The sequence below is a fragment of the Miniopterus schreibersii genome (genome assembly GCF_964146895.1).
Source record: "Miniopterus schreibersii genome assembly, chromosome: 18".
NCBI lineage: Eukaryota > Metazoa > Chordata > Mammalia > Chiroptera > Miniopteridae > Miniopterus > Miniopterus schreibersii.
In genome coordinates, this window is record NC_138121.1 from 31,704,795 (window position 1) to 31,730,344 (window position 25,550).

At 53.9% G+C, this 25,550-nt stretch overlaps 4 protein-coding genes across 9 annotated transcripts; 1 reads left to right on the top strand and 3 right to left on the bottom strand.

Moving 5' to 3' along the window:
* Window positions 1-3: 3 nt before the first annotated feature.
* SDHAF1 (succinate dehydrogenase complex assembly factor 1) lies at window positions 4-2,263 on the top strand. The gene has a single exon (XM_081118444.1). The coding sequence runs from the start codon at window positions 146-148 to the stop codon at window positions 410-412; it is 267 nt and encodes an 88-aa protein (XP_080974570.1). The 5' UTR covers window positions 4-145; the 3' UTR covers window positions 413-2,263.
* A 55-nt stretch (window positions 2,264-2,318) lies between these two features.
* Window positions 2,319-6,315, bottom strand: SYNE4 (spectrin repeat containing nuclear envelope family member 4). 2 transcript variants are annotated; one of them, XM_081118430.1, is made up of 8 exons: window positions 5,847-6,315; window positions 5,524-5,668; window positions 4,902-5,045; window positions 4,518-4,697; window positions 4,181-4,429; window positions 3,305-3,382; window positions 2,633-2,691; window positions 2,319-2,540 (listed from the first exon to the last, which is right to left on the bottom strand). In XM_081118430.1, the coding sequence occupies exons 1-8, from the start codon at window positions 6,053-6,055 to the stop codon at window positions 2,357-2,359; spliced, it is 1,248 nt and encodes a 415-aa protein (XP_080974556.1). In that variant the 5' UTR covers window positions 6,056-6,315; the 3' UTR covers window positions 2,319-2,356. The 2 variants fall into 2 exon arrangements, with proteins under 2 accessions (XP_080974556.1, XP_080974555.1); XM_081118429.1 differs by having other exon boundaries at window positions 4,503-4,697.
* An 82-nt stretch (window positions 6,316-6,397) lies between these two features.
* Window positions 6,398-11,467, bottom strand: ALKBH6 (alkB homolog 6). Of its 5 annotated transcripts, none has more exons than XM_081118437.1 (7): window positions 11,364-11,467; window positions 10,504-10,582; window positions 10,138-10,206; window positions 8,800-8,860; window positions 8,282-8,433; window positions 7,957-8,073; window positions 6,398-6,824 (listed from the first exon to the last, which is right to left on the bottom strand). In XM_081118437.1, exons 1-7 carry the CDS (start codon window positions 11,387-11,389, stop codon window positions 6,561-6,563), a joined length of 768 nt encoding a protein of 255 aa, XP_080974563.1. In that variant the 5' UTR covers window positions 11,390-11,467; the 3' UTR covers window positions 6,398-6,560. The 5 variants fall into 5 exon arrangements, with proteins under 5 accessions (XP_080974563.1, XP_080974565.1, XP_080974566.1 ...); XM_081118439.1 differs by having other exon boundaries at window positions 7,957-8,093; window positions 11,364-11,433; XM_081118440.1 differs by lacking the exon at window positions 8,282-8,433 and having other exon boundaries at window positions 7,957-8,093; window positions 11,364-11,433.
* Window positions 11,468-11,839: 372 nt separating this feature from the next.
* CLIP3 (CAP-Gly domain containing linker protein 3) lies at window positions 11,840-24,441 on the bottom strand. Its single transcript, XM_081118434.1, has 14 exons — window positions 24,310-24,441; window positions 23,808-24,012; window positions 19,995-20,134; window positions 19,811-19,904; window positions 19,438-19,599; window positions 18,930-19,048; window positions 17,798-18,034; window positions 15,566-15,701; window positions 15,283-15,411; window positions 14,538-14,681; window positions 14,346-14,469; window positions 14,094-14,158; window positions 13,691-13,763; window positions 11,840-13,368 (listed from the first exon to the last, which is right to left on the bottom strand). Exons 2-14 carry the CDS (start codon window positions 23,971-23,973, stop codon window positions 13,314-13,316), a joined length of 1,644 nt encoding a protein of 547 aa, XP_080974560.1. The 5' UTR covers window positions 23,974-24,012; window positions 24,310-24,441; the 3' UTR covers window positions 11,840-13,313.
* Window positions 24,442-25,550: the final 1,109 nt, after the last annotated feature.

Here is a 25,550-nt window from a genome sequence, read left to right on the forward strand (position 1 = left end):
GCGCGACGGTCGGGATGACCGGAGGCGGGAGTTCTGGAGAGCGGAGCGGAAGTACTTAGATCCTGGCGCCCTCTTTTCTCCCAACGGTGCTGCTGCTTCGCGATTCCCGGCCGTTTCCTGCGTGCGCCCGCGGCCCAGCTGGACCATGAGCCGGCCCAGCCGGCTGCAGAGGCAAGTTCTCAGCCTGTACCGCGAGCTGCTGCGCGCCGCGCGCGGGAAGCCGGGAGCCGAGGCGCGGGTGCGAGCCGAGTTTCGGCAGCACGCCTGCCTGCCACGCACCGACGTCCTACGCATCGAATACCTGTACCGCCGCGGGAGGCGCCAGCTCCAGTTGCTGCGCTCCGGCCACGCCACGTCCATGGGCGCCTTCGTGCGCCTGCGGGGCGCGAGCGAGGAGCCCCGCGACGCCTGAGGAGGGTGAGGATTCGAGGAGCCCGCTCGACGGCGTGTGGTCACCGAAGACCCCGCGGGATGGACGGTGACAGGCTGAAGAGCTCACCGGATGGCGCAGGGGGACGGGGGGGGCGGGGGGCGCCTGTCTGCGTGGGTGGTGGGACCGGGGAACCCACCTGGTGGGAGGTGAGAAGTGTTGAGAGACTAGCTCTGTGGATTGAGGTAATCGGAAAGCCCTCCTGGCGACGCAGGGTCCAAAGACCACTATGATGGATGACGAGAGATGCTTGACCTCGTACGATTCGTGGTAACTTGTCGGACTCCCTCAGGAGAGCTCGGGGCGGCCTGGGTCGCCGGCTGGCTGGACTGTGTCAAGCTGAGAGCTACTTAACTCTAAGGCATGGGGAGCCAGGACGCCCCCCACTGGACCAAAAGAGACTGAAACACCCTCTCTTGACCCCTGGCTCCTGAACTCCTCTCTCTGTATTTAACTCTGATAACAGCGGACTTTTTTTGCTGAGGAATTTGAGAAGATGCCCTGATGGACGGTGAGAAGCCCCAAATCTCTTTGGAAAACTTTCACCCCATTAATTGCAACAGCTAGGACTGGTGAGGAAAGGGGTAGGGCTGCTATCCCGGCTGATCATTTAAAGAACCCTCAAGACCTCTACACCTACTGGTTCTGAGGGGAAGCCCTGACTCCTGCGCCCTTCCACCCTCAGGACTGCCGAACAAAGGGAATAAAGTTGGGGATGTCCTTATTTCCCTGTTGGTGATCTTAAAGATTTTATGTGTTTGAGGATTTTTAAAGAAACCCACACATGCCAAGAAGTGAATGTCTGGGAGGGATGGGTGATGGGAGCTGTCTTCCCCTCTGGAGCCCCTAGATTGGCAGGCTGGTTGAAGCAGCATAGATCTCTCCCCTGGGCAGATTCATGGGGCCCACACTGGTTTGACCCCAAAGAAACACCAGTTGACTCCTTAATGGGGAGTAGTGAGGCAGGAGAGGAGATGGTGGAGCTGAGACCTGGCTGGTAACTTCTGAGGCAGTGGGGGTCTCAGACCTGGTTGAGGAGTCCACCCTCAGCAGCAAGCTGGGCTTTTTGTCAGCAAGGCCCAGACGTGGGGGAGGAGAGATGGACCTATAGGCCACAGGCAGGCCCCCTCCCATGTCCCAGTATGGACTTGTTCTGGACATTCTTTGGGGTACTGCATTTGCAATCCTGAGCTGTATTTGCACCCGGGTCGGTTAAATAAGTGGGAAACAGATGAATTCTTAGCAGATGAAGTTGATAGGAGGAGGAGGACCTTAGGAAAGGAGCCCAGACCTTAAACCAAAGGGAGGATGGCAGAAGAGAAACAGTCTCTGTCCTAATCCCAGTGGGGGTGGCAGGTACCCAATAGTTATAAAGTGGGGTTGAAATTTGAAGAATTATAAGGACTTTGCCAGAAGGTAGGGATAGGCTTCTAAGCAGGAGGTCCAGTGTGGGCAAAGGCCTGGAGGCTGTAAGGGGGAGAAATGCAGGGTCCCGAGTGGGACCTGGCATGCCCCAGGGTACAGGCTGTTTGGCTTCTAGTTCTGCTTTGTTTCTGGTTAGTACTCACCTTACCTCTCAGGACCTTTGTCACTTTGTTCATCTCTTAGCCTCAGTGTTTTTCATCAGGGTAATCCTGTTAACCCTGCCCTGGCTCTATCTCAGAGTAAAAGCTAAAGTCAAAAGTGGCTAATAGGGTCCTACCCATCCAGCCCCCATTATGTCTCTTCTGCATCTCCCACCTCTCCCTCTCGCTCACTCCGGACTCCATATCTTGCGCCCTAACAAGCTTCAGGACTGGAGAACTGTGAGAAATAAATTTCTATTATTTATAAGCCATGCAGTCTGTTATTTTGTTACAGCAGCCCAAACAACTAAGACACATCCTTTGACAAGTGACCATTTATTACATATGTCTGGCTGTGTACTCAGATTGGGGGGGGACCATTGACATAGTTGAGCACCAAGTAAGGTGTCCTGCCTAGTCGGGCAGGAGAACAGCAGGGGCCCCCCGACTGGGGCAGGAGCAATGTGGAACCCACCAGAAGAAGAAAGAAGAGGAGGAAGAGGAGGAAGGAGGTCAAGGGCCGCCCGGATGCAGGAGTGGGGGCTCTGTGAAGGGAAACACAGTGTTAAACACACAGTGGACTGCCATCACGAGCCCTGTCCCCTCCACCCCCAGACCCGTCTCCCAGGCACCTCACCCAGAATCTACCTCCAGCATCACATCCCGGAGATTGGAAGATGCTTGATTCTCCTTGTCCTAAGGGTAGATAGCAGCCAGCAGCAGAATAGATGGAAGGGACACTTAGTGTGGACTTTCCCTTACTACCACGGACCTACAGGGCTCTGCTCCAAGTACCCTCTTCATCCCCAGGGCCCCTCATGGGCTTGGAATATCTCTAAGTGTAGTGGATGTCTATCTGTGCTTGTCCTCCAACCAGTTCCCTTTTCCTGGTAACGGGCTCAGTTTGGGGGGAAGGATGTCACGCTTCCCCACTCTCCTAACCTCCACTTCCATGATTGTGCATGTGACCCAGATGTGACCATCAGAGCCTTCCACCAGCTTGGCCACTGTGATTAGTTCATGATCCATGCTGGGGAGTGGAATCAGCCCTGGGACTTAGGTACTAGTAGGTCAGTGGCATTCTCCTTCTCCTGGGGTGGGTAAACCAGGAGAAAGTGTGTAGCTACTAGGGCAGCCATTTTGCTGAGAAGGAATCCACCTTGGGGAAGTAGTCAAGAGAGGGAGGGACTGAATTCAACAGCACCTGGACTTGTCAATTAAAAATAGCATCCCCTCTTTTGTGTAATTCAATTTGGGTCACTTGCCATCAAGATTCCCAAGTGATATACCTGGCTGAGGACCAGCTCACCTGAGACTTCTGGAGCAAGGAGCGTCTTTGGTGACCTGCTAAGTGTTTCCGATGGCTGAGACCCAACATGAGTATGTCCTGTGGAGAGAGAGAGTTGTGGGGTCCTGGGAGAACCAGTGACAGAGACACAGGTTGGGGAAGGGCCAAGATGGGGGGTGTCATAGAGATGTGATGCTGGGGGAAGAGAAGGATCTTGGGAAGAGACAAAGAGAGGAGCAGAGCCAAAGAACCCGAGAGGAGGAACATTATTCATTCATTCATTCAACTAATATTTAATGAGTGTCTATTACAGGCCAGGCAGTGTTCCAGGAGCTGGGGACACAGTGGCAATGGAAACAGGCAAAGTCCTGGTGTCCATGGGACCTTTATTCTAGCAGGAGAGAGAGACCATAAATTAATACATGTATAATGTCAAGATGTGGTAAGTGCTGTTAGGAAATGGAGAAGATAAGGGAAATGTTTGGATGCCAGAGCAGGCCTCTCTGAAGAGGTGACATTTGTGGAGAGTGGGATGCAGTGAGGAGGCGAGCTGGGCGTGCACCTTGCGACTGTGACACAGGAGTGCATTTGGAATGTTAAAGAAGAGCCAAACGGCAAGTGGCTGGAGCGGAATAGCAGGTGGAGCAAGGGGGAGAATGAAAGGAAACAGACAGTGGAGGAAGAAAACCAGATAGAGGGAGAGAGAGGAAGATACAGAAACCAAAAGGGATGGGGGGGGCAAGAAAAACACTGAGACACCAAGAGAAAGAGACACTGAGAGAGGCAGAGGGAGAGACAGAGCCACCAAGACCTCCTTGAGAGGGACAGACCCTGCAAGGAGGTACACAGAGGTGTCCTGTGGGTGCCTGGGTGGGGATGTCCCCCACCTGCTCTCACCTCAAGGCCTTGTCCCCTGCTCTGGGGGCCCCTGTGGCCACATAGCTCACAGGGAGCCCCTGGTGTCCAGGCTGTCTTTCGCCCCAAGGGCCCGAAGCCCCCAACGTCCCCTGCTGGGTCCCACTCTAACTCTGCGGGAGTGGGGAGGCTACTGGGTGTCCAGGGTCCCCAGACCCCACCAGGGCCTGGCCAGTCCGAGTCCGCCTCAATCTCCAAATCCTGGTCCAGTGTGTTGGCCTCCTCAAATACCTGGTCAGAGGACAGAGATCATGGGGGTTATGAAATTGACACCAAGGCCGAGGATCACCGGGGTGGGCCATACCAGGCTGTAGCTGACCAGCTGGGCCTGCAGCCGCCACAGCCTCCAGAAGATGCTGTCTCGATGGGCTCCAAGGGTCCTCAGGACCTGCTGCAGGGGTGCCCGGGCCTGAGGCTCACTCCGCTGCGCCAGCCCTTCATTGAATGCCAGCAGTGCATCTACACACTCAGCTGCCCCACGCAGGTCTGCCTGTAGGGTCTGAGAACATACGATTGGACACCAAGAGCTCCCCCCCTCACACACACACCAGGGGAACCAGAGACCTGGGACCTGGAATTACATGCCCCCCTTTCCTACCCAGATATGTAGAATATGGAATAAACCCATTTCCCACCCCAGGGAACTGGCACCCACTCCTGAGGCCCTGCCCACCTTCCCACACCTTGGCCTCCCATTGCCCACCTGCAGCTGGACCATCCCGCTCTGGGCTGATGTCCAGGGCCCCAGGCCTCGCTCTAGGTCCTGCAGCCAGAGGCCCAGGCCCAATAGGCAAAGGTGCAGGCTGTCCTGCTCAGCCTCCAATACCTCCCAGCCAGAGATGGGGCTCTGGGAAACACAAAGGGCTGAGTCAGTGTCGGTGGGCCAACCAAGACCTTGCCGCCCCTCTTATGCAGACTCCTGCCTTCTGGGTGCTTCTCTGCAGCAGAGTCCATCTCTGGGTCTGCACCAGGGCTGCTCCCACCTGGAGTCCTTCCCAGGGGAGCAAGGCCTGAGGACATCTAGTTCAAAGTCTCAAGGTTTTCAAGGTTCTTAGAAATGTGGACATGCAGGGCCTGGGGATCTGGACAGGGAGGAGGTGATGGAACTGGATACCCCAACAAGGAATGAGGTTGCGCTAGGGCCAATCATGAAATAGTTCTGTTTGAAATACTTCTATAATGATTGAATCATTATGTAGAGTGTCCCTGCCTCCACAGGTGCCAAACACTTTTCCAAAATCATCATTCATCTCCAATGTAGAGGCCAGATTCTAGGGGAAAGAGAGGAGGTGGGGGCACACGGGGCCTGGGTCACTTCAGCTCACCTCACGGTGTTTGCCCCCAGTGGGGTCCTCATGGGAAGAAGGCGATGGCAATCTGGGGTGACCAGATGTAGGCTCAGAGTCCCACAGCCCACCCCATAAGTGCTCGGGAGGGTCCAAAGAGTCCAGTTTCTGGGCTTGCTCTGGCCTGAAAGGCACGGGGCCAGGTGAGGCTAGGTGCCCATTATCCACTCCAGCCTACCTGTCCCCGGCTCCCTCTCCCACATCCCCAGGTGATCAGAGCCACAGTACCTCTTACCCTCAAAGTGCCCCTGCTACTGCCATCACCCCTTTAGAACCCAAGTTTCAAAAGCCCCAGCCCCTACCTGATTCTTTCCTTTTCAGAAACAGAGCAGATGGTGCATTCAGCGATGTCCAGTTCCCTAGGGGCTCCAGGAGGATGGTTGAGGGCCTCTGAGTGAGGCCCACCGTCCACAGATGGGGGCAGGGCCATAGCTGGAGGCCTGGGGACAGACAGCCAGTGAGGATCCCCAGTAAGAGCCCTTTCCCTAGCCAGTGGTGTCCCCTCAGACATCCACAGTAGGACTCACCCAGGTCTGAGGCAGATGGAGGCTCAGGAGCAGGCTCAGCTTTACCTCAAGTGAAACCTGGACCCAGGTAATTTGATGCCCGCTCAGGTGACAGTGGCACCACTTAACTCCCTAGCAGACCAGTAGCTGAACTTCCCAAGCTCACCCCAACCCACCCAATGGGGTTCCAGATATAATCCCGCCCTCTATAAAGAATTCTGTATTCTGCCCAGCTCATCTGAGCCACTCTTCTGGCCCCTAGGGCCCACACCATCTAGGGTCCCAGACCCCACACCCCTCAAGAACACAAGCATCTGTCCCCCAACCCCAATCCAAAACCAAAGGAAGATTTTTGTTTGTTTATTTGAAATGAGGTCTTTTTCTGTGGTTCCCACAAAGTTACTGGGGAAATAACGCAGGGGAACCGCCTCTGCCCCAGTTTCAAGGTTGCAGAGTCACAGCTCGCTGGAGTGGATAGCCTGGGAAGCCCAGCGGGTCCCGGGCCGGGCATCACTTGCTGAGGAGGAGGCCGGTGCGCAGCACTCGGGGCACCCGGCGGATGGTCAAGGAGACGCGGGTGCCGCGGACCAGGTGGGCTCCGGGCCGTGCGGACGGGCAGGCGGCCGCGTTGAGCGGCAGGGAGGCGGCGTCGAGCGGGTCTACGCTGGCGGCCGCGATGCCGTGCAGGAGGCGCGTGTAGGCGCTGCCTCGGAGCACCAGCAGGCTGCGGGGCTCCAGCAACAGCGAGGTGGCCGGCCGGGGCGGGGGCCGGGGCTGCGGGGTGTATTGACAGTCAGTGGGTCCCCAGAAGTAGGAGAGTGGGCGAAGTTAGCAGACTTTGGGAGTCAGGGAGCGAGAGTCAGCGTGTCCCCACAAAGGCTGAGGGGCAACCGTGCTCCTCACTTTGGAGTGAAAATCAGCGGTCCCAGAGCCAGGGCTGGGGGGGGGGGGGGGACACGGTGTGTGTGGGGGGGTCAGCAGTCCCTCCAGAGAGGGAGGAACTAGGCTACAGCTGGGATCTCCAAGGGGCTGGGGCCGGGACCTAGGGATCAGTGGTGACAGGGAATGGGGTGGAACCGGGTTGAAGGCGACAGAAGCCAAGAGGTGGGGGTGGGGGGTGGGGCGGCAGAGTGAGGTAGAGATGATCCGGTGTAGTCTGGGTATATCTGCAGACATCAGGGGTTTTGAGGAAACCAGCACAGTAGGCGGGTATCGGGGGTATCCCGGAGCATGCAGCACTAAAAAGGGGTCTAAGGAGCAGCTGGGGTCAGGGTGTCCAGGGGATTTTCTGTGAACGCTGGGGTGTCAGAAATGCATGACTCAGAGAAAGAGGTCAGGGAAGCTGCTGTCATGAGCAGCCCTGAGAGGACAGTCAGGCTCTCTAGGGGGTCCTTGAGCAGCAAGTCAGGGGTTGAGGTGCCAAGGGGAATCTGGATGTGCCCTATGGCAGATCACATATTGTAGTGGCAGGGAGGGGGCAATGTTGGGGTGCTCTGTGCACTGGGCAGAGAGAGTCGGGATATCTGGGAGGATGTCAGGGACACCCAGGAGTGAATGGTGTTGAGTATCGGAGGACATCCGTGTCTGCTGGAGTACTGGCGAACCCTGCACGGGGTATGTGGACCTTGGAGCACTCTGAACGTGTGGGGCCAAGGGATCTCTAGGGTGTCAGGACATTCCAATGAGCAGGTGTGGGTATTGGAGTGCTTGTGGATATCAAGGTTTCTAGGGCACCCTGCAAGCAGATAGGTTAGGTGTCTGGGAAGATATGGTTGCATATGAAGAGACAGGGGAGGGTATCTGGGAGATTATCAAGGGTATCTTGCACGCAGGTAGGACTGGGGCCTCTTGGAGAATGTGGGATTTCAGTGCCCACGAGTGGCTGGGGCAGTGTCCCAGGGCCCACCTGCTCTGTAGGGTCATCATCGTTCGGCCGCCGCGGCTCGTAGAGGTCCAGCACGGTGTGGGAGCCCAGGCTGATGGTGCTGACGCTTGGGTAGTACAGTGGCCCGTCCTCGTGGGGCTGGGAAGTGGGCACCAGGGCTGGACAGGGCAGGAGTCTGTACCCCCCCCACCCTCTGGGATTCAAGGGGGCCTCCCCAGCTGGGGACAGGGAGATGAATGCCTGCTTGGGTATGTGGCTGCTTAATGAGAGTAGAGGTGGGTCAACAAGATGCCCTGCCCCATGATGGATCAGAGGTCTGGGGTTTGCGGAGAGGGTATGTGTTTACCATGATGCCCTCCCCAGGCAGATACTGGTTCACAAGGACGTGGTTGGCTGGGAGACCCCCAAAAAGACTGAGGTCAGATACTTTGTCCACATAGCGCTGAAGCCACAGAGGAAGCCGCTCAGGAACCATCCCCCGGGGATGGGGGAGCCCACCTGGAGGAGGGCAAGGGGGTCCTGAGAACACCTAACCAAGGAGCCCTGGCACCTCAAGCCCTCATTAATGATATCACAGGGTTTGGTAGCATGCTGACCTCCTCAGGGATGCCTGACTCTTTAGAGATCACCACCCACCCTTCAAAGGTTTCCTGATGCCTCTAAACCCCTGGAACCTTTGAGACCCCCTACTTACAAGGAAATCCCTAATCCCATAGAACCTCTACTGACCTCTCTGAATCCTCCTGGCCCTTGGGACTCCCTAAACCCTCAAGGGCCCTCCAATATCTTAAGGCTAACCAACCTGAACCACCCGCCCCAGCCCACATCCTCCAATCACCCATGCCCTCAGGCAGGAACACTTACCCCAGTTCTGTAACTTCCTTCCAGAGAGCTGAGTCCACTTTGGTTTTGGGGCATTGAAGACCTGGGAGGTGGGGAGGGGGTGACTCATTTTTCAGGACCACCCTCTCTAATTCTCCCACCCAGACCAACATAAAGGTCTTTACCTGGGGTGGAAATGGGTCATCTCAGTGTCTGTGGGATCATTCTCTGGGATAGAGCATTCCCCAGATTTTGCTGTTTGACCATTCCCTGGTGGAGGCTGCTGGCCCCAAAGCTCACCTATGTCTACTGGGATCGAGGAAAGGAACCGGGGCTACACAATTGTGGTCTGAATCTACTCAGAACTCTGGACTGCATTGGGCTTTCTTTTATCCCAGTAAATAGTCTGTATCCTGTAATTTCCTGGGTTATCTCAGAACAGTCTGACTTCCTTGTTCCTTTCACCTGGGGGAGGGAATGTGCTACACTGGGCTATCTCAGCATAGCAAAGAGAACACTGAAAATTCTCCACTGCCAAGATCCCAAAGGTCTAGAATGGTCAATATTCAAGAAATCCAACAAGTCTATACTGTACTCAATAATCTCCTTGTTTCCTCTATGGTTATGGGGCTAGAATGGGCTATATCAGCACAAAAGTCTGTGTTCTATGGCTAACTTATTCCTGGGACTCAAACTAGGCAGGACTAGTTAGAATAGCATAGGGAAGATCTGTGCTCTATAATTAAGGTTCTGAGGTTGCAAAGGGTTATCCCAGAGCAAGGACTGAGCTTTGTAAATTCTTCTTTCCCCAAACCTTAAAAATAGAGTACAGACTGCGTTCTCTCAGCACAGGTAGTCTGTGCTTAGAAACTTTGTTCCCAAGACTCTGGGTCTATGCTGAGCTATTTCAGCAGAGGAAAGAGTATACTCTGTAACATTCTGAGGCCTGGGCTATCTGGCATAAAAATCTGAACACTACAAATTCTCCCTTCACCAAACATCAAAGGCCTGAACTGGGCTATCTCAGCCGATATTTATAACTCCTTTTCTCTAAGATAGCAGGATTGGGCTATCTCAGCACAGAGAGTATGGGCTCTGTAACTTCCTTGTTTCTGAGGCTCTGGGCTTGTACCAGGCTATTCCAGCACAAGGTATCTGATCTAAATAATATCTGTTTTGGAAGCTGGACTGGCTTATCTCAGCACAGGGAATCTGAGCTCCTTAATAATCACTTCCTAAGAATCAGTTTGGTCTGCTGTGTGGCACTCTTCTTCCTGCCAGAATATTCACTATAGCCTCAGGGGCTCTCACACAGGAACTAGGGTTTGGGGAACGATCTGGAAAGAGGGGGAAAACAGACCAGAAGGGCATTTAGGTCACCTGTCGAAGCAAATACTCCTCCTCTTCCTTGGAGATGAAGTCAGGGACATAGTAGATTACAGGTGGTGCCTAGGATAGAGAGATCCCCCTGAAAGTGGTGCCCTTTGACCTACAGCTGAGCCCTAGCAGAGATGAGAAGCCCCTTCCCTCTGTAGTGAGGCTCAGGATGTCCCCAGGTAGACCAGGGCCTGAAGTCATGGGGCCAATGCCCATTTTGGAGGTAGGAAGTGGGAGTGCGGTAAGGGGAAAAATGAACTTGGAGGAGGCAGTTCCAGCTCACAAACCCAGGAGTCAGCCTGCCTATCCCACTCTATCTCCCACCCTCTAGTCCCCACCTTCACCCTCTGCACCCCCAGTCCTGACAACCTGCTCCACCCTGAATGGTTCCAGGGCCGGGACCCTGGAGTCCTGATCCTCCATTGACACCAACTCCTTGCACCCAGTCCTGTGAGAAGGGGAGAACATGCTAAAGTCATCAAGCCTCCTACGTGCAGGCTACCATCCTGCTTTCTGCTCTCTTATGGGTCAGGGCCTCACCTCAGCCCTCTAACCAAACTCACTTGATTTCTAAAACCTGAGTTCTCAGCCACTCAAAAGCCACCCAGTGAGCCCCCCGACTCTCTGTCTGGACACAGTCTGTGCTCAGAATACCCAAACTGCATCCACCAAGGGCCTATCAAACTGCATATATTTGCTCTCTCAGCAGAGAACATCCTTTCAGAGAACATCCTCTGAGCCCACTGGGAGCCTTTCTCAAGAGCTCCACAGCCTCCAGGGCTGCACCCCAGAACCCCTTTAAACACCTTAACTTGACACCCCTTCCTAACAACTTCAGATTTGCAACCATGAGCCTCCCTCTAACAACATTCAGGGTCCCCATGGACCCTCCTCCCGCCTCAAGCCCTTTCAGATGCCCCATTCTGAATACCCCGTACCCCCAATCTGAGTCTCCTCTGACGCGTCCACTGTCTCCTTGGGTCCCCCCACTCTGGACTCCTTCGGATTTCCCTCCCCGCGCGCCCCTTCACTGCAGCACCCTTGGACCTAAAGCCCTGAGCCGGACTCCTCTCAAACCTTTCTTCTCTGAACCCCTGAGCCCCCACATGCTGAGTCTCCCGGGACTCCACACTCTGTGCTTCCTCGGACCCCCATGTGACCTTTCCTGAATCCCCACCCGCAGCTCCCTCGGACCCCTATTTCCGCCCTCCGCCACCCACAAGACTGACCGTCCACCAATGTCCCCCTCCAACATCCAAATTCAACACCCCTATTCCTTCCCCAGCCACTTCCGCTCCCACATTTCTGACGCAGGAATCCTCAGACCAATGGGAACTCTCACAGGCCTTAAGGGTCCGCCTTCCACCCAACCAGCGCTCTCACCCAATATTGCCCCGCCCCTTCACCCTCGTTCAGTGATAGGCTGCGCCTCCCGGCCTCTGAGCCACTGGGGACCCTTCGGATGCCCGTCTTCGTCTGCCGCCAACCAATCAGAGCTCCAGAACCGAACCTGTCCACGCCCAGATGGGAGGGGCAGCGTGGGCGACCGCAGGAAGAAGACAAGACTGTTAGGACTTCGCTCGGGCTGGATCTCCCTTGCCCAGGGTGCGGGGAGGCGAGCTTGAAGAAAGGACTTCTCCCTTCCGCCCCAGCAGCGGTCCAGTGGCAGGGCTGTAACCCCCCAAACACAGGCTCGACGCAGAGAAGCCATAGAAACGTCTTTATTGAAGGGGGCAGGAGGCATGCTGAGTTCGGGGACATGCAGTGAAGGGGCAGTCGTGAGCTGTCCTTGGTAGTGAGGTCCCCAGGTCCGCCCTGGACTCCTGGGCCTTCAGGGTCTCCCTCAGGCTGTTGGTCTGGCCTGAGTGCTGTGAGGTCCTTTGGGGCCAGTGACTCAGATTTGGTGTTTTGGACCTTTGACCGGAACGTGGATTGAAATGGGGGCTCCAGGATTTGGGATCCCCCTCAAGGCCTTGGGGTCCTTCGTGTATGAGATATGGAGGCTTTAGGATTTGGGGTTCCTTTGGGGCTGGGACTCTTGAAATTTGAGTGTCTTGAGATCCATGACTCAGGGCATTGAGGTCCTCCAGTGTTCAGGGGTGAGCATTCCTGTTTGGGGTCTCCTGGTGCCTATGAATAGGGCTTAAGGTGCCATGGTAGCCTGGGATGCATGTCCTGACTGCAGTCTCCTCCATTCCAGGCACAAGGACCTCCATGATTGGGGTTTCCTGGGAGCTTGGGATTGGACTTTCAAATTTAGGATTCCCTGGGGGGTTGGGGATTCCATGGTTTGGGAGTCCTGGGAATTAGGGCTTTGGGGTCTTCCGGGGGCTGTAGGACTTAAGGGCACAGGGGAGTTTGGGATCCCCAGTCTCAGAATGGGGGCTCCAAATTTTGGGGTTCCCCAAAGGGGAAAGTCATTATTTTAAAAATAGAGAATTTTCTGGGAACCTGGCCAGCACAGAGGCTTGTGGCCATGTTGGGTGGGCTTCATAAAAGGCACTGGGGGTTTCTTGAGAGTGCAGAGGGTAGGAATACCTGGGGGTCCTGTAATTAGTACTTCCAGGACTATTTTGGTGTCTGTAAATTGGGGGTGACAGTGGCCTGGTTAATGTGTGTCTTCTTCAGGGGTTAGAGCAGGGGTCTTTGTTAATGGAGGGGGGTCTCCGATTGCAGTATAAGGATTTTGGGGTAACTATGAGGAATCACATCTTGAGGGGATTGATGTTAAATGTGGCATAGTGACATAAAGGTCTGTAACTGTAGCTCTGGAGGTGTTTATTTCAAGGGAACTTGATGGGAAGGGGTCTTTTTTAATGGGAAAGGGTTCTGGGATGAGTGACTCAGGAATGTTCTGCTGTGGAGCATTATGTGGAGGTCACCATTTGGGGTGATGTGGAAATCTGTTATTGGGGGCTCTGCTCTGAGGGGTTGAGGATAGGGACTAGCCTGAAGGAGCTACACTCAGGGAATCTCTTTCTGGGTAACATGGGGTCTGTATTTGGGCATTTATCATGGGGGGATCTGTTAATAATAGGGCCTCAGTGATTAACAAGGGCTGGCTAATGGGGGTCTCTATTCTGGATGTGTTACTGGGAATATCTATCTCAGGGTGACTTGGGGGCTCCTTGTGTCAGGAGATGCTAGAGGGGGCTGTCTCTGTCAGGTGTCCAGGGCCTCTAAGACTGCATCTCTGCCCTCAGCATCCAGGGAAACCAGCAGCAGAAGAGCAATCTGGAAAGGAGAACCATGTCACCCCCTGATGCAGGAGTGGGGACATCTGGATCTATCTCCCTCACCTCTTCCCCAAGTATTTGGAATTTGGCCTTGCTGGATTCTGCCTCTACCACTTCGGCTGTGCCTTCTCAGGCTCCTGTGGAGGGTATTCTGCCTCCCCTGCCTGCTCCTTAAAAGTTGAAGTCTCCAGAATTCAGTGCAAGGCCTCACTTCCTAAGACTTTTTCTTGGTAAGCTGACTAGTCACAAGTTTTTCTAACTTCTATTTTTAGCCCCAACCAGAGCCCCAGACCCCAGTGTCCAATGGCCTGGCTACGCACCTGGAGATTGAGTTCTCTGATGCGATGTCCTTTGGAGTCCGGACTGTCGTGAAGGTGCGTTTGGGCTGCGTCACTGAAGGGGAGGCCAAGGTCTCAGGTGAGGGGTTGATAGACCCACCTGTGCCCTCAATACCCACCCAGACTCTACCCACGCAGACTCCGGGACCTCACATTCCCAGCACCCAGCTGAACCTTTTTTGTCAATAATATTCTGTGTCTTCCAATGCCTACCCATGTCCCCAGTGCCTGCCCAGAGCTGCTTGTTAGCTAACATCCCCACATCCCATAGCACCTATCCTCTCGGAGACATGTGTTCCCAGTGGACTACTGGAGATTCTGTCATTAGCATGACCATTCCTCCTATCCCCAAACCCTCCTCCCCACACGCCAGTCGCCAACTCACTTGTCACTTGATGTACTTTTTTGGCTCCAACATTGTCCCCAGAGGGGTCAGTGGATCCACCAATCCTGGGGAGACATGAGAAGTGGGAGGAGTCAGAGCCTCAGAAGCCAGGGTCTGACCTGGAGATGGGGGCCAAGCACCCATGCAGAAAGAGCTCAGGTGTGGGGGTGGGTATCCACACTGTCCTGCTAATCCAAGAGGAGGAGACATCTGAAGGGGAAGTCAGGGTTCTGGGTGGTGCCTTGGGCTCACCTCTGAATTCGGGATGCTGGTGCAAAGACTCCATGCTTTGGGGCGCAGGTGAAGTACCGGACACCAAAGACAGAGCCATCGTGCTTGCCCGTGGGCTGGTCTAACTCAATGCCATACCAGTAACCTAAAGCAGAAGAGTGTCAGGATATCTTGCAGTCTTGCCTGCCCTGCAGCCCAGATCCCCATCCTCACCTGGGGCAAAGTCTGTCTTCCCATAGAAGCGCACAACCCCTTGCTTTTGGCCTGCTACAAGGACTTGGTCTCCGACCTCAGCCTTGGCTCCCTCTCGCTGCTGCAGGCTGCCCAGAGATGGGGATGATGGGGGCTTCTTCTTGCCTGGGAGTGGAAGGTACAGGGTTAGGGGTGAGGTGGGGCTCCCAGGCACCAGTCCTGGGGACCCCATGCCACCAGAAAGCCCCAAGGCAGAAATTCTGTTGTGGCTCCAATCAGAGGAACCCCAGAGCCTCCCCTAGAACTGCAGGGTTTTGGGCGTGGAGGAAAACAATCCCAGCTGAGTCAAGAACTGGGAGAACCCCAGATCCTTTCTCAAAGCTGAGGATATTTGGGCCAAAGGGGAAAAAAAAGTCACAGAAGTCAGGAACCCAGAAGTTGTCCTTTTAAAATACTGGAGAGCTAGGTCTGAGGATACTCAAGTCACTAAAGCCAGGAACGCCATAGATTCTTCCCTAAAACTGGAGGAAACTTTCGGGCCTAAAGGGAAACTAAGTAATAGAAGGCAGGGAACCCACAGGTCCTTCCAAGAACTGGGTGGGGCCAGTACTAAGTCAAAGGAGGAACTGAGTTACAAAAGTCAGGAACTAAAGGTCATCCTCTAAAATTAGAGAGTTTGGGCCTGAGGAGAAACTGAGTCACAAAAGCTGGGCTACGCATTATCCCCAAGACTGGCTCTCCTCACCCTTAGGGTTCCCCCTCTGACCTTTGTGTTCCCTGCGGCCTTTGCCAGTGACACGGGAGAAGTCCATCCGGGGAGTGCGAGGTGTGGAGGTGACAGATGAAGGCGGTGCGTCTACTGCCTTGGAGATCTTGGACACAGAGGCAAAGAGACCTGGAGGGATAGAGTCTGGGCTGGGAGTTGTCCAAGTCTCTGCCCTATCCCTCTGCCCACCATCATCCCCCACGCCCCATTACCCAGTCGGCAACATCAGAACTACTGAGTGGACCCCACCCACCACCCCTTTTGGGCCCCCGGTGGGACTGACCCTGCTTGGGAGGGCAGATGAAGTACCGGACACCACCAACGCTGCCATCATTCTTGCCCTCAGGTTCGTCCAGCTCCACGCCCACCCACTGGCCACTGGCGAACTCCGTGGTCCCGCAGAACCGCAGTGTGCCCGTCTGGGGAAACAAGGGAGGGTATGGCTTGGGGAGGCCTTGGGAGGCCCTGATAGATCCCTGGCACACAGGCAGCATGGTGGGGTAGATGGGGGAGCCCCAGGCTCAAATCTCAGCTCAGACATCACCATTTACTGGCTGTATGGCTTAACCTCACTGTCCCTCAAGGTCCTCATCTGCAAAATAGGAACAGAAATCGCTCCCACCTTATAGGATTGTTATAGAGCTGCCCTGCACAGTGCAATAAGTAGCCACTAGCCAAAATGTGACAATTAAACTAAAATTAAATTAAAATTTCAACATTTCCCTAATTATACCAGCCACATTTCAAGTGCTCAATAGCCACATGAGGCTTGTGGCTACGTCACTGGACAGCATAGACTGCAACATTTTCATCAACAGGGAAAGGTCAATTGGACAGGGCTGTCACAGAAAAATGAAAGCCTTGGAATAGGGCAGGGTGCCGAGTTAAGGGATTGGTGAGTGTTGACTGTTATCCTGTAGCGTTGGTCCTGGGACCTCCTGGGCTAGTTTCATGTGGAAAATTGGGATAACAATCCACCTCCTAGGCTGATTGTCTGGTCGAGACATTTTTAATATATGTAAAGTTGCTTAGCTGCTGTGAGTGTGGTTATTACCATTGTGTGAGGCTCCTTCATCTCTCTAAGCCTCAGCTGCCTGTCTACAAGATGGGCTAATAAAAAGTGCCACTTTGGAGGGTTAGTGTGGGGATCTAGCAGTGCCTGGCACACAGAGCACTTGGGAAGCACCGAGCCCTGTTCTAAGGGATTTACACATTTTAACTAATTTAAACTCATACCACCCCCTGAAGTGACTACTCTTATTAGCTCTGCTGTACAGATGGAGCAGCTGATGCCCAGAGAGGCAGAATCACTGGCCCCAGGCCCTGGAATTGGTTAAGATTTGCCCAAGCAAATCCCTGAGCCTGAGCTCAAAACCTCTGTACTATGCTGATTTTCTAAGGGGCAGGGATGGTTACTGCATGTCCTCAAAAGGTTAAACCTCTCTGAGCCTCTTACAGTCTTCTGGGCTGTAAAATAGGGAGAGTGAACTCATCCTGCTTTCAGAATTGTCACATGAATTTGATTAGAGCACACAGAAAGCTTTCCAGATGGGGCTGATGCATACAAAAAGATAGGGAACAAAATGTAACTTTTATGGTTTCTCACTGTACAAAAAAAAAATCAGATTTCTTCCAGTGGCATGCAGGTCTGGTGTGATCAGCCCCCGCTGACCTCTCCACCTCACCTTCCCTCCTGTACAGCAGGATCTCTGTACCTGTTGTTCCGTCTTCATATTTTTGTGGGGTGAGTTCTTTCACATCTCAGCTCAGATATCACCTCCTTAGAGAAGTCCTCGTGGAACACCCAGATAAAACCACCTCTACCCTCAGCCAGGGACAATTTACTAAACCCAAGCATTGGTTTCCAAAGCCCTTGTTGCTACCAGAAATTATCATAACTATGGCTTTACTTTATTGACTGTCTCTACTTCATTAGAAATGAAGCTCCATTAGAGCCGGGCTGGAGCTGACACAGCCCTTTATGCCCGAGGCTTGGTCCAGCATGGAGCCTGAGGGACATCGGTAAATGAATCAAAGTTGGAAAGCCTGGATGAATGAAGATTCTCTCCGCTTTCTAGACCTTTTTACCTGTTTCCCCTACCTTAGACCCTCTTCTCCAGGCTCACTCCTCCTCATCTTCAAGTAGGTACATCTCCTATCACACCCCTGACTGTTCTGATCTGTACTTTTTCCCCAAAGTACTGACTACTCTGGAAGCAGAGGTGGGCCCCAATTGGGGACTACAAAGCCCAGGGGAAGCAGATGGAGCAGAAATGCACTGACCATTCTGACTGTGCTTCCCCATGACAGCCACAACTGCTCTGGACTGTAAGTCAGTTGATTGATCTGTTTCCCCCTAGACTGAGACCTCAACTGTTAGGTGAAATAAATACTGTGTGAATCACTGGGAGGGTGGGCAGGCAAAGGGGAAAGTCTGCACGCTGTCCAAGGACCCAATTCTGAGGGATGAGGGCTGAGTCCTGCCCCCCCTCCCCTACCCTGTTCGGTCCCTGACCTTCTGGCCATCCAGCAGCACACGGTCTCCCAGGCGCAGGCCCAACGTGCTGAGCATGAGATTGCCTGGAACGTTGTCATAGTTGGGTAGCGTGACCTTGGGGAGGGCGCAGGAGAGTGGCACAGCCTCCTCCAGCAGTGTTCGTAGCTCCTTGGCCACCAGCGCTGCCTCTGCCTTGTCCAGGGACATGTCCATGGGGTCTGGTACCACCTCCGCTGGCACCTGTCCCTTTCGGTTCTGAGGGCCAATGGGAAGACAGGGGCAAGGACTCAGTGACACAGGCTGCACCCTCACTAAACCCATGCCCTGAGACCCCGGGTGTAAGTGAAGAAGAGGTGGGACTAGGTCACACTCTGGGCCAAAATGGGACTAAGAAGGGGTGGGGTATTAAGGTACAGACCAAGCGCCAGGGAAATCTACCCTGAGATCTCAGGCTGGGGATGTTAAATTGGGGGTGGGACTGGGAATGGAGCCGATAGAGAATGAAGTGTTGTAGGTCATGCCTTCAGGGAGGCCATGCCCCCAGGGACTCCAGGCCAGGAATGGGGCCATGTGAGAGGGGAACATTGAAAATGGGCTCCTGTAATACTGAGCCAGTGGTCCAACGGAGGAGATGAGGAAGGAGGTGAGGCAAGTGTCACCCCAAGATATCTGTGCCTGGGATGCTGCAGAATAACTGGTGATCAAGATAGGACCTAGAAATGGGTGGGCTGGGATCAAAGATCACATTGAGGGCTTATGCTGGGCCCGACTCTCTCATTCACCAAGAGCCTCATTCAACTTTTTTCATGAGCTCTAAATGCTGTCTACACAAGGCCACAGCATCAGCCAGGCCTGAAAAGAGATATTCCTTGCTGAGTGACCCTGAACAAATCATTCACGCTCTCTGCCTCAGTTTCCCCATTGTAACACAGTGTTCATAATACAGTTCACCTGATATATCATGAACACTAAGTAAATGTCAGCTATTATGTCATTTGTTGAATGTACAGATGACCTTTGTAATGTTTTGAGAGCTCCCAGAGATGCAGGTGGTCAGGGCCCCCCTCATCTTCTGCAGAGGCCTGCTGGCCTGGAAGGGACAGAGGAGAAAGGGAAGGAAGATAACAGTGCTGGGCCAGGGTGGCAGTACCCGCAGCGCCGGGTTGGCACCGTGCTCCAGCAAGCATTTGGCTGCACCCAGGCACAGGTTGGAAGCGGCGATGTGCAAGGCTGAGCCGTGGTTGAAGTCACTGCACGTGGAGTTCACCACTGGGAGGTGGGCGAGAGGAGAGATCTCGGTGAGTGCCCCGGACACTCTAGGCATCCCCCTACCTTTCAGCCTCCATCTCTAAACTGTCTCTTAACCCACAGGCCCCAGTGCCTCCCACAGAACCTGGCCCCTCCCTACGAGGTCCAGCTCTGCCCTGGGGTAGTGAACCACTGAGCCCCACACCAATGCCTCCAGTCTCCAGCCCCCCACTATTTCCTCAGTTTGGTACCTCTCCCTGCCCAGCCAGGGCTCAGTTTGGCCCTATCACTTGGCATCCCTCCTTCTTCGCTCCACATCCCCACCCTAAAACCCTGGACACCCTCCCTCTGCTTCTAGGCCTCCCTCAGTGGGTCCTGGCCTCCCACCGCAGCCCAGACTTCCCCCTCACCTCGGGGCCGGGCGCCCTTCAGCAGCACACGCACGAGGTCGGGCACGTCGAAATAGGCTGCGTAGTGCAGCGCGTTCATGTTCGTCCAGCGGCTGCGCAGGGTCACGTCTGCGCCCAGCGCCAGCAGCTGCTGTGAGAGGCGCACTGCTGCAGCGGGGTCCCCTGCATGACAGCCTGGGTCAGTTTCTGTGACCTCCTCCAGAGCATGGGCCAGGGCGTGGGGAAGGCCCTGGGCCTCAGGGATGGCATTTTGGGAGCTTAGGCTTGGGGTTCAAGATGGGGATCTGCAGACCAGAGTTCTGGGTGGTCCTGAAGGTGTTGGGTCTGGGGGCCTAGGTTTGGGGGTGCATGGTTTGGGAGTCTGGGCCCTCACCGACTCCATGGGCCCCAGCCTTGCAGGCATAATGGAGCAGTGTCATATCGGTCAGCCCATCTCGATCATTTACATGGCAGCCTCGGCGTAGAATCTGGGAGGACCAGAGGAACAGGGAAGGTTACCCAAACATGTGAGGGACCCCATCTTCTCCCTCCTTGGCTTCCGCAGTGTTCTTTCTTACCTCATTGCCAATGACATCGATCTTGTGCTGTACTTGGGGCACCCACTGGCGCACAATGGCGAACAGCTCAGGGATGGTGGTCTGTGGGTCAGTCAGAATCTCCTGGCATGCCGGGTCATTGGGGTCGAAGAAGGTGAAAGCTGAGGTGGGGAGAGGGCTAAGGTCACCCCAGGCAAGCTGACCTCCTCCTTCCAGGGAGCTTTAGTGTTCTGCCTTTAAGACCCTCTTTAAGGTAAGGTCTCAAAGTAGTGGTGCATAGGCCACAGGCATATTCTATGTGGCCAGCATGAGGTTTCAAAGTCAGGAGGTTTCACATAAAAATCTGGATGCCCAGTATGTCTTTAAAAACTGGAACATCAGCCTGGCCGATGTGGCTCAGCGGATGAGCATCAACCTATGATCCGGAGATTGAGGTTTGATTCCGGGTAAAAAAACAAACTGGAAGATCAGGCAATTCCCATAGAATAGCAAACATCACCCCTTGAAACAAGAGTGTGGTAAGGAGTGTAGCACCCTCAACTCTGGGTGCCCAAGGAGGCTGCTAGTGCACTGTTGCCCTCACAGAGTATGGGAACAGTTTGGACAAATCTCCAGAATAAAAAATTAAAAAAAATTAGAAACAGAAAGCCAGGTTATTGAGAAAAATCTCCCCAATTTTTCAAATGCTGTGCAGTCCACATAAAATGTATGCATGGTTAGGATCCAACCTGTGGCCAGCCAGGGTGGTGCCCAGAGGGACTTCCCTCTCCCCCCATTAGACTCTGCTGAGTATTACTCTCTGTGGTAATATCAGCACCCTGCTTAGGACCTGGCACATGCAGGAACTCAGTACATGTTGAGTGAATGAGGAAATGAACAACCAGGTGATATAGAGCCCAGAGACGTGCAGCATAGGTTTCTCCAGGAATCAGCCTGTGTGCTTCTTTTAAAACCCCAGTCATGCCTGGCCAGCGTGGCTCAGCAGTTGAGCATTGACCTATGATTCAGGAGATTGCGGTGTGATTCCCAGTCAGGGCACATGCCCGGGTTGTGGGCTCGATCCCAAGCCGGGGGCGTGCAGGAGGCAGCCAATCAATGACTCGCTCTCATCATTGATGTTTCTATCTCTCTCTCCCTCTCCCTTCCTCTCTCTGAAATCAATGAAGATATATTTAAAAACAAAACCCAGTCATAAAACAGCACTACTTGGCTCAGAAGCCTGCCCTGACTCCCCTCACATTCAGAACATAGACCAGTCTTTCCCACTGCCTACAGGTTCTGCACAAACTGGCCTGTCTGTTCTCTACCCTCAACTCCTCACTATTGCCCTGCATCCACACTGGCCTCTTTCTGTCCTTCCAACACAACAGGCAAATTCCTGTCTTAGGGGCTTTGCACTCGCTGTTTTTCCTGCCTGGGACAGTCTTCCCTCAGATCTTCTCAAGGCTTCGCAGGTCTTTGCTCAAATGTCACCTCTTCAGAGAGGCCTCCCTGACCACCCTGTTGAATGAAATCAGCACTTCTGCCCTTCTCCATCTCCTACCCATTTTTCTTTCTTTAATCACAGCACATATCACTACTTAATATAATTGTTTACACCTCCCTCCCTCTTTTCCTCTCTTCTTCCCTTTTTTCTTCTTTCTTACTTTCTCACTAGTCTTCTACATTAGGATATAAGTGCTATGTTCCCATTCTGCATTGGTTCCCTCCCCACCTTATCCCCAAGGCCCAGCACAAAACCCGGCTCGGAGTAGGTGTTCAGTGACTCTCTGCTGAATGAATGTACAAATTTAATAAACAAATACATGAGTTCCTCTTGGAGTCCACCTTAGCCTCCTTCTCTGTCCTAGACCACACTTCCAGATTCCTTCACCTTCTGTGACCAATCCTGCTTGTTTTACAAGCAGTATTCCTGGGGTGGGGTGGGAGGCAGCCCAGACCCTCTCATTTCCCACTAGGCCAAAGGCCCTCATCATATCTAGCCACATTTCCAAAGAAGATTTTCCAGTTTCCCGGGTGGACCCCCTGCCCCAGACACCCAGATAACTTTCTCAATTTTCTATCAGACTGAGGTTAATTTGGTGCCTCTCTGGTCCACCTCTAGTGGGTGACATGTCCCACTAGTTTCTGACCCTCAGAGCCAATGTCTTCTAAAAGCCCCTTCTTATATCCAACTCCAGCTGAGCCCCACCCTCTCTACCTTGTAGCCAGAGGGAGCTTTTAAACATACAAATAAGACCCACCACTCCTCTCCTTTCATTTTTTTTTTTAAATATATCTTTATTGATTTCAGAGAGAGGAAAGGAGAGTGAGAGAGAGATAGAAACATCAATGATGAGAAAGTCATTGATCAAGCCCGCAACCGGGCATGTGCCCTGACCGGGAATCGAACCCCGATCGCCTGGATCCCAGGTCAATGCTCAACCACTAAGCCACGCCCCGGCCGGGCCACTCCTCTCCTTTTAAACAATCCCTCCAATGCTCTCCCCCAATCACACTTAGAATATAACCAGTCTTCACTGTGGCCTTAAAGCCCCTTCCAGATCAAGCCATTGCCAACCTTTCACCTCAACTCTGATTACTCCTAACTGTAGCTCCATGAGCTTCTTTCTACTCCTTTTTAAAAAATCCTCATCTGAGGATATATTTTCCATTGCTTTTCAGAGAGAATGGAAGGGAGGGAAGAGAGAGAGAAACATTGATGTGAGAGACACATCGACTGGTTGCCTCCCCCACACGCACTGACTGGGTCGGGGATCGAGCCAGCAACTGAGGAACATGCCCTTGACCAGAATCAAACCCGGGACCCTTCAGTCATTGCGCCAATGCTCTAACCACTGAGCAAAACCAGCTAGGGCTTCATGGCTTCTTTCTGCTCCAAGCTCAGTCCTGTTCCAAACCCAGGGCTCAGCACTTGCCGCTCTCTGCCTGGAGCTCTCTTCACTGATTCCTTCTCACGCTCTGGGTCTCAGCTTAAATGCTACCTCATCAGTAAGACCCACCGTGACCTCTCTGTCTCAAGTTGCTTCCCTCCAGCCATTCTCTGTTTTATTTCTTTTATTTCTTTCACAGCATTACTCCAATCTGAACTTTCTTGACTTATTGGCCTGTTCAATATTCAGCCTTTCCCTCTCTCCTGAGAGCAGGGATCACGCCTGGATTGCTCACCCTTAAATCTCTATCACCCAACATAAGGTTCGTCACAGAACAGTAGCAACAGATAAATATGCTTGATGATTAGACACTTTCAGTTTCTCCCTCTCAGCCACCCTGTCAGCTCCACACCCGCCTTCCTCGGAGCCTTGACTCCTGCAGTTTCTCCTGTGGTTACCTCTCCTGGGAAACCCCTTCCCCCGACCCTTCCCTGATTAACCCCCAACTCATCCTTAGGTCTCCCTCAAATGTTACTTCCTCAGAGAAACCATGTCTTAACAAACTTGCAGTTTTCCATTCTTGGCAAGCACAATTTCTCATCATGTCTTGTAATTATATATTTATATTATATCATTATACTTATTTGTGTGGTCATTATAGAGGCCTGTGGGTTCTCTCCAGGCAAAGACTGGGTCTGTCTTGCTCCATGCTGTGCCACCAGCTCCTGGCACAGAGTCAGGTCCACAGCAGGCTTTCAACAAATGTTTGTTGAATGACTGAATGATGTATCATGAGCCAAAGATTAGGATTATTCCAATTCCATTCTCCATTGAGTGAATGAATGAATGAATGAATGAATGAATGAAGGGGGGCAGCTGGAATCCATGGACTGAGCAGCTAAGACTCCTTCCCCAGCCATCTAAGGCTCCAGGCCAGATTCCAGGGTGAGAGGGTGGTTACCGTAGTCCTTGGGGAGAGGGGCAGGTGCCGAGGGGTGCACCACAGGCTTCTGCCGGCGCTCCTGGGTGGGGCTGGGGGCCTCGGGGACTGGCTCTTCCTCCTCCTCCTCTTCTTCCTCCTTGTCCAGGAGCGGAGGGGCCATCGGGGTTGGGTCTGTCTTAGTCATGGCCCTCAGTGGCCCTCGGGGACAGCCTTCAGGCAAATCCTGGAGGCAGAGGTGAGTTAGAGAGGCCACCCCACAGGCTCCGATATCCCAGCCCACAGAAGCTCCCAGGGCCTCCCGTCCCCAGCTCTGGATTTGGGGCAGTCATAAGGATACCGTTACCCGTCAGAGGACCGAGAATGTGGGCCCAGCGTCTAGCGCTGCCCCCAGGCCCAGCCCCCATTCTTCGCTCGCATCAGGGCCCTCGGTCCAGGCCGCCCCCTCCCCAGGTTTGTTTATCTCTGGATGCTGGGCGCTTGCCCCTCCCCTTCTCCGAGGCCTCCCCTCTGCACACCTTACCTCGGGCAGGCCGGCTGGAGACCAAAGCCGAGACTCGGGGGACGGGAGTAACGGGGTGTTAGTTTCGGGGGAGCGACGGGTGAGGAGGAGACAGAGGGAAGGGGACGAGGCACAGAGCCGATGGTGGGTGGGGGGAGGGAGGGGCGCTGAAGGCGCATGCGCGGGGAGAGATCCTGGGAGGCTCCTCGGCTGAAAAGGCTGGAGGCGGCGACGCGAAGGGGACGGACCCCGAGGACCCGGAGGAAGGAGAGGGGAAAACGAAGGATGCGAGACACAGGGACCGGGAGAGATGAGGCAGAGACCAGGGTAAAAAGCCAGGGATGGGAAAGCGGGCGCAGTGCTTTTTGACCCCCACCCTCATGATGGAGCCTTCCTGTAAGCGTGCAAACCAGGCCAGCTAGGGAGGGGGGGGGTCTCAGTATTGGTGGTGATGGGTGTTTTCTCTGCGAGATCTCAGATCTGGTCCCCTCTCCATACTCTCCCGATATATAACGGGTGTCTCAGAGATACGATTTCTATCACCATCGTCATCGTCATTCTCATCACAGTGCTCACACAGCACTTACCAGGCCCAGAGAGGTTAAGCCGCTTGCCCAAGGCACACAGCAAGCAGGTGGTGGAGTGAAGACTTGAAACCAGGCAGCCTGGGCTTTTAATTACCATGCTACATGGCTGTAGCAGTATCTAAAGGACCCCTCCAACCCTCTCAGAACTTGTATCTTTGCCAGGAAGGCCTCCTGGAGCCAGCTCAGGGCCCAGGCTCCATTATCCGGGATTCATTATCCTGACTTGGCTGTCATACCTGCCTGGCTGTGGCCTGCACTGCCCACAATAATCCCAGCCTGAATAGGGCTTGGTGCTTTGTCTTTTACCCCTCACCCTTCTAATGGACAGGGCCAGTAGATCCATCCCCAAAATATTCCCAGAATTGTATCACTCACCCCCTTCCCCAAGCCCTCATCTGGGTCCATCTTTCATCTTCTCTCACCTGGACTATGGCAGCAGCCTTTCCCTGTTCTCCCAGCTCCTCCTTTCCCCCCACAGCTTGCACCCTATATGCAACCAGACGCACCTAGCTAGTATCACATCAGGGCCTTCCCATACCCTGAGGCATCCGCTCGCTGACCTCCCTCCAGGTACAAGCCAGTGTTCTCAACCACAGCCCACAGGCCCTATGTGGTTTCCGGTTGTATCTCCCATCTCATCTCCCCTCGCTCCCCCTCATTCCCTCCACTCAGGCC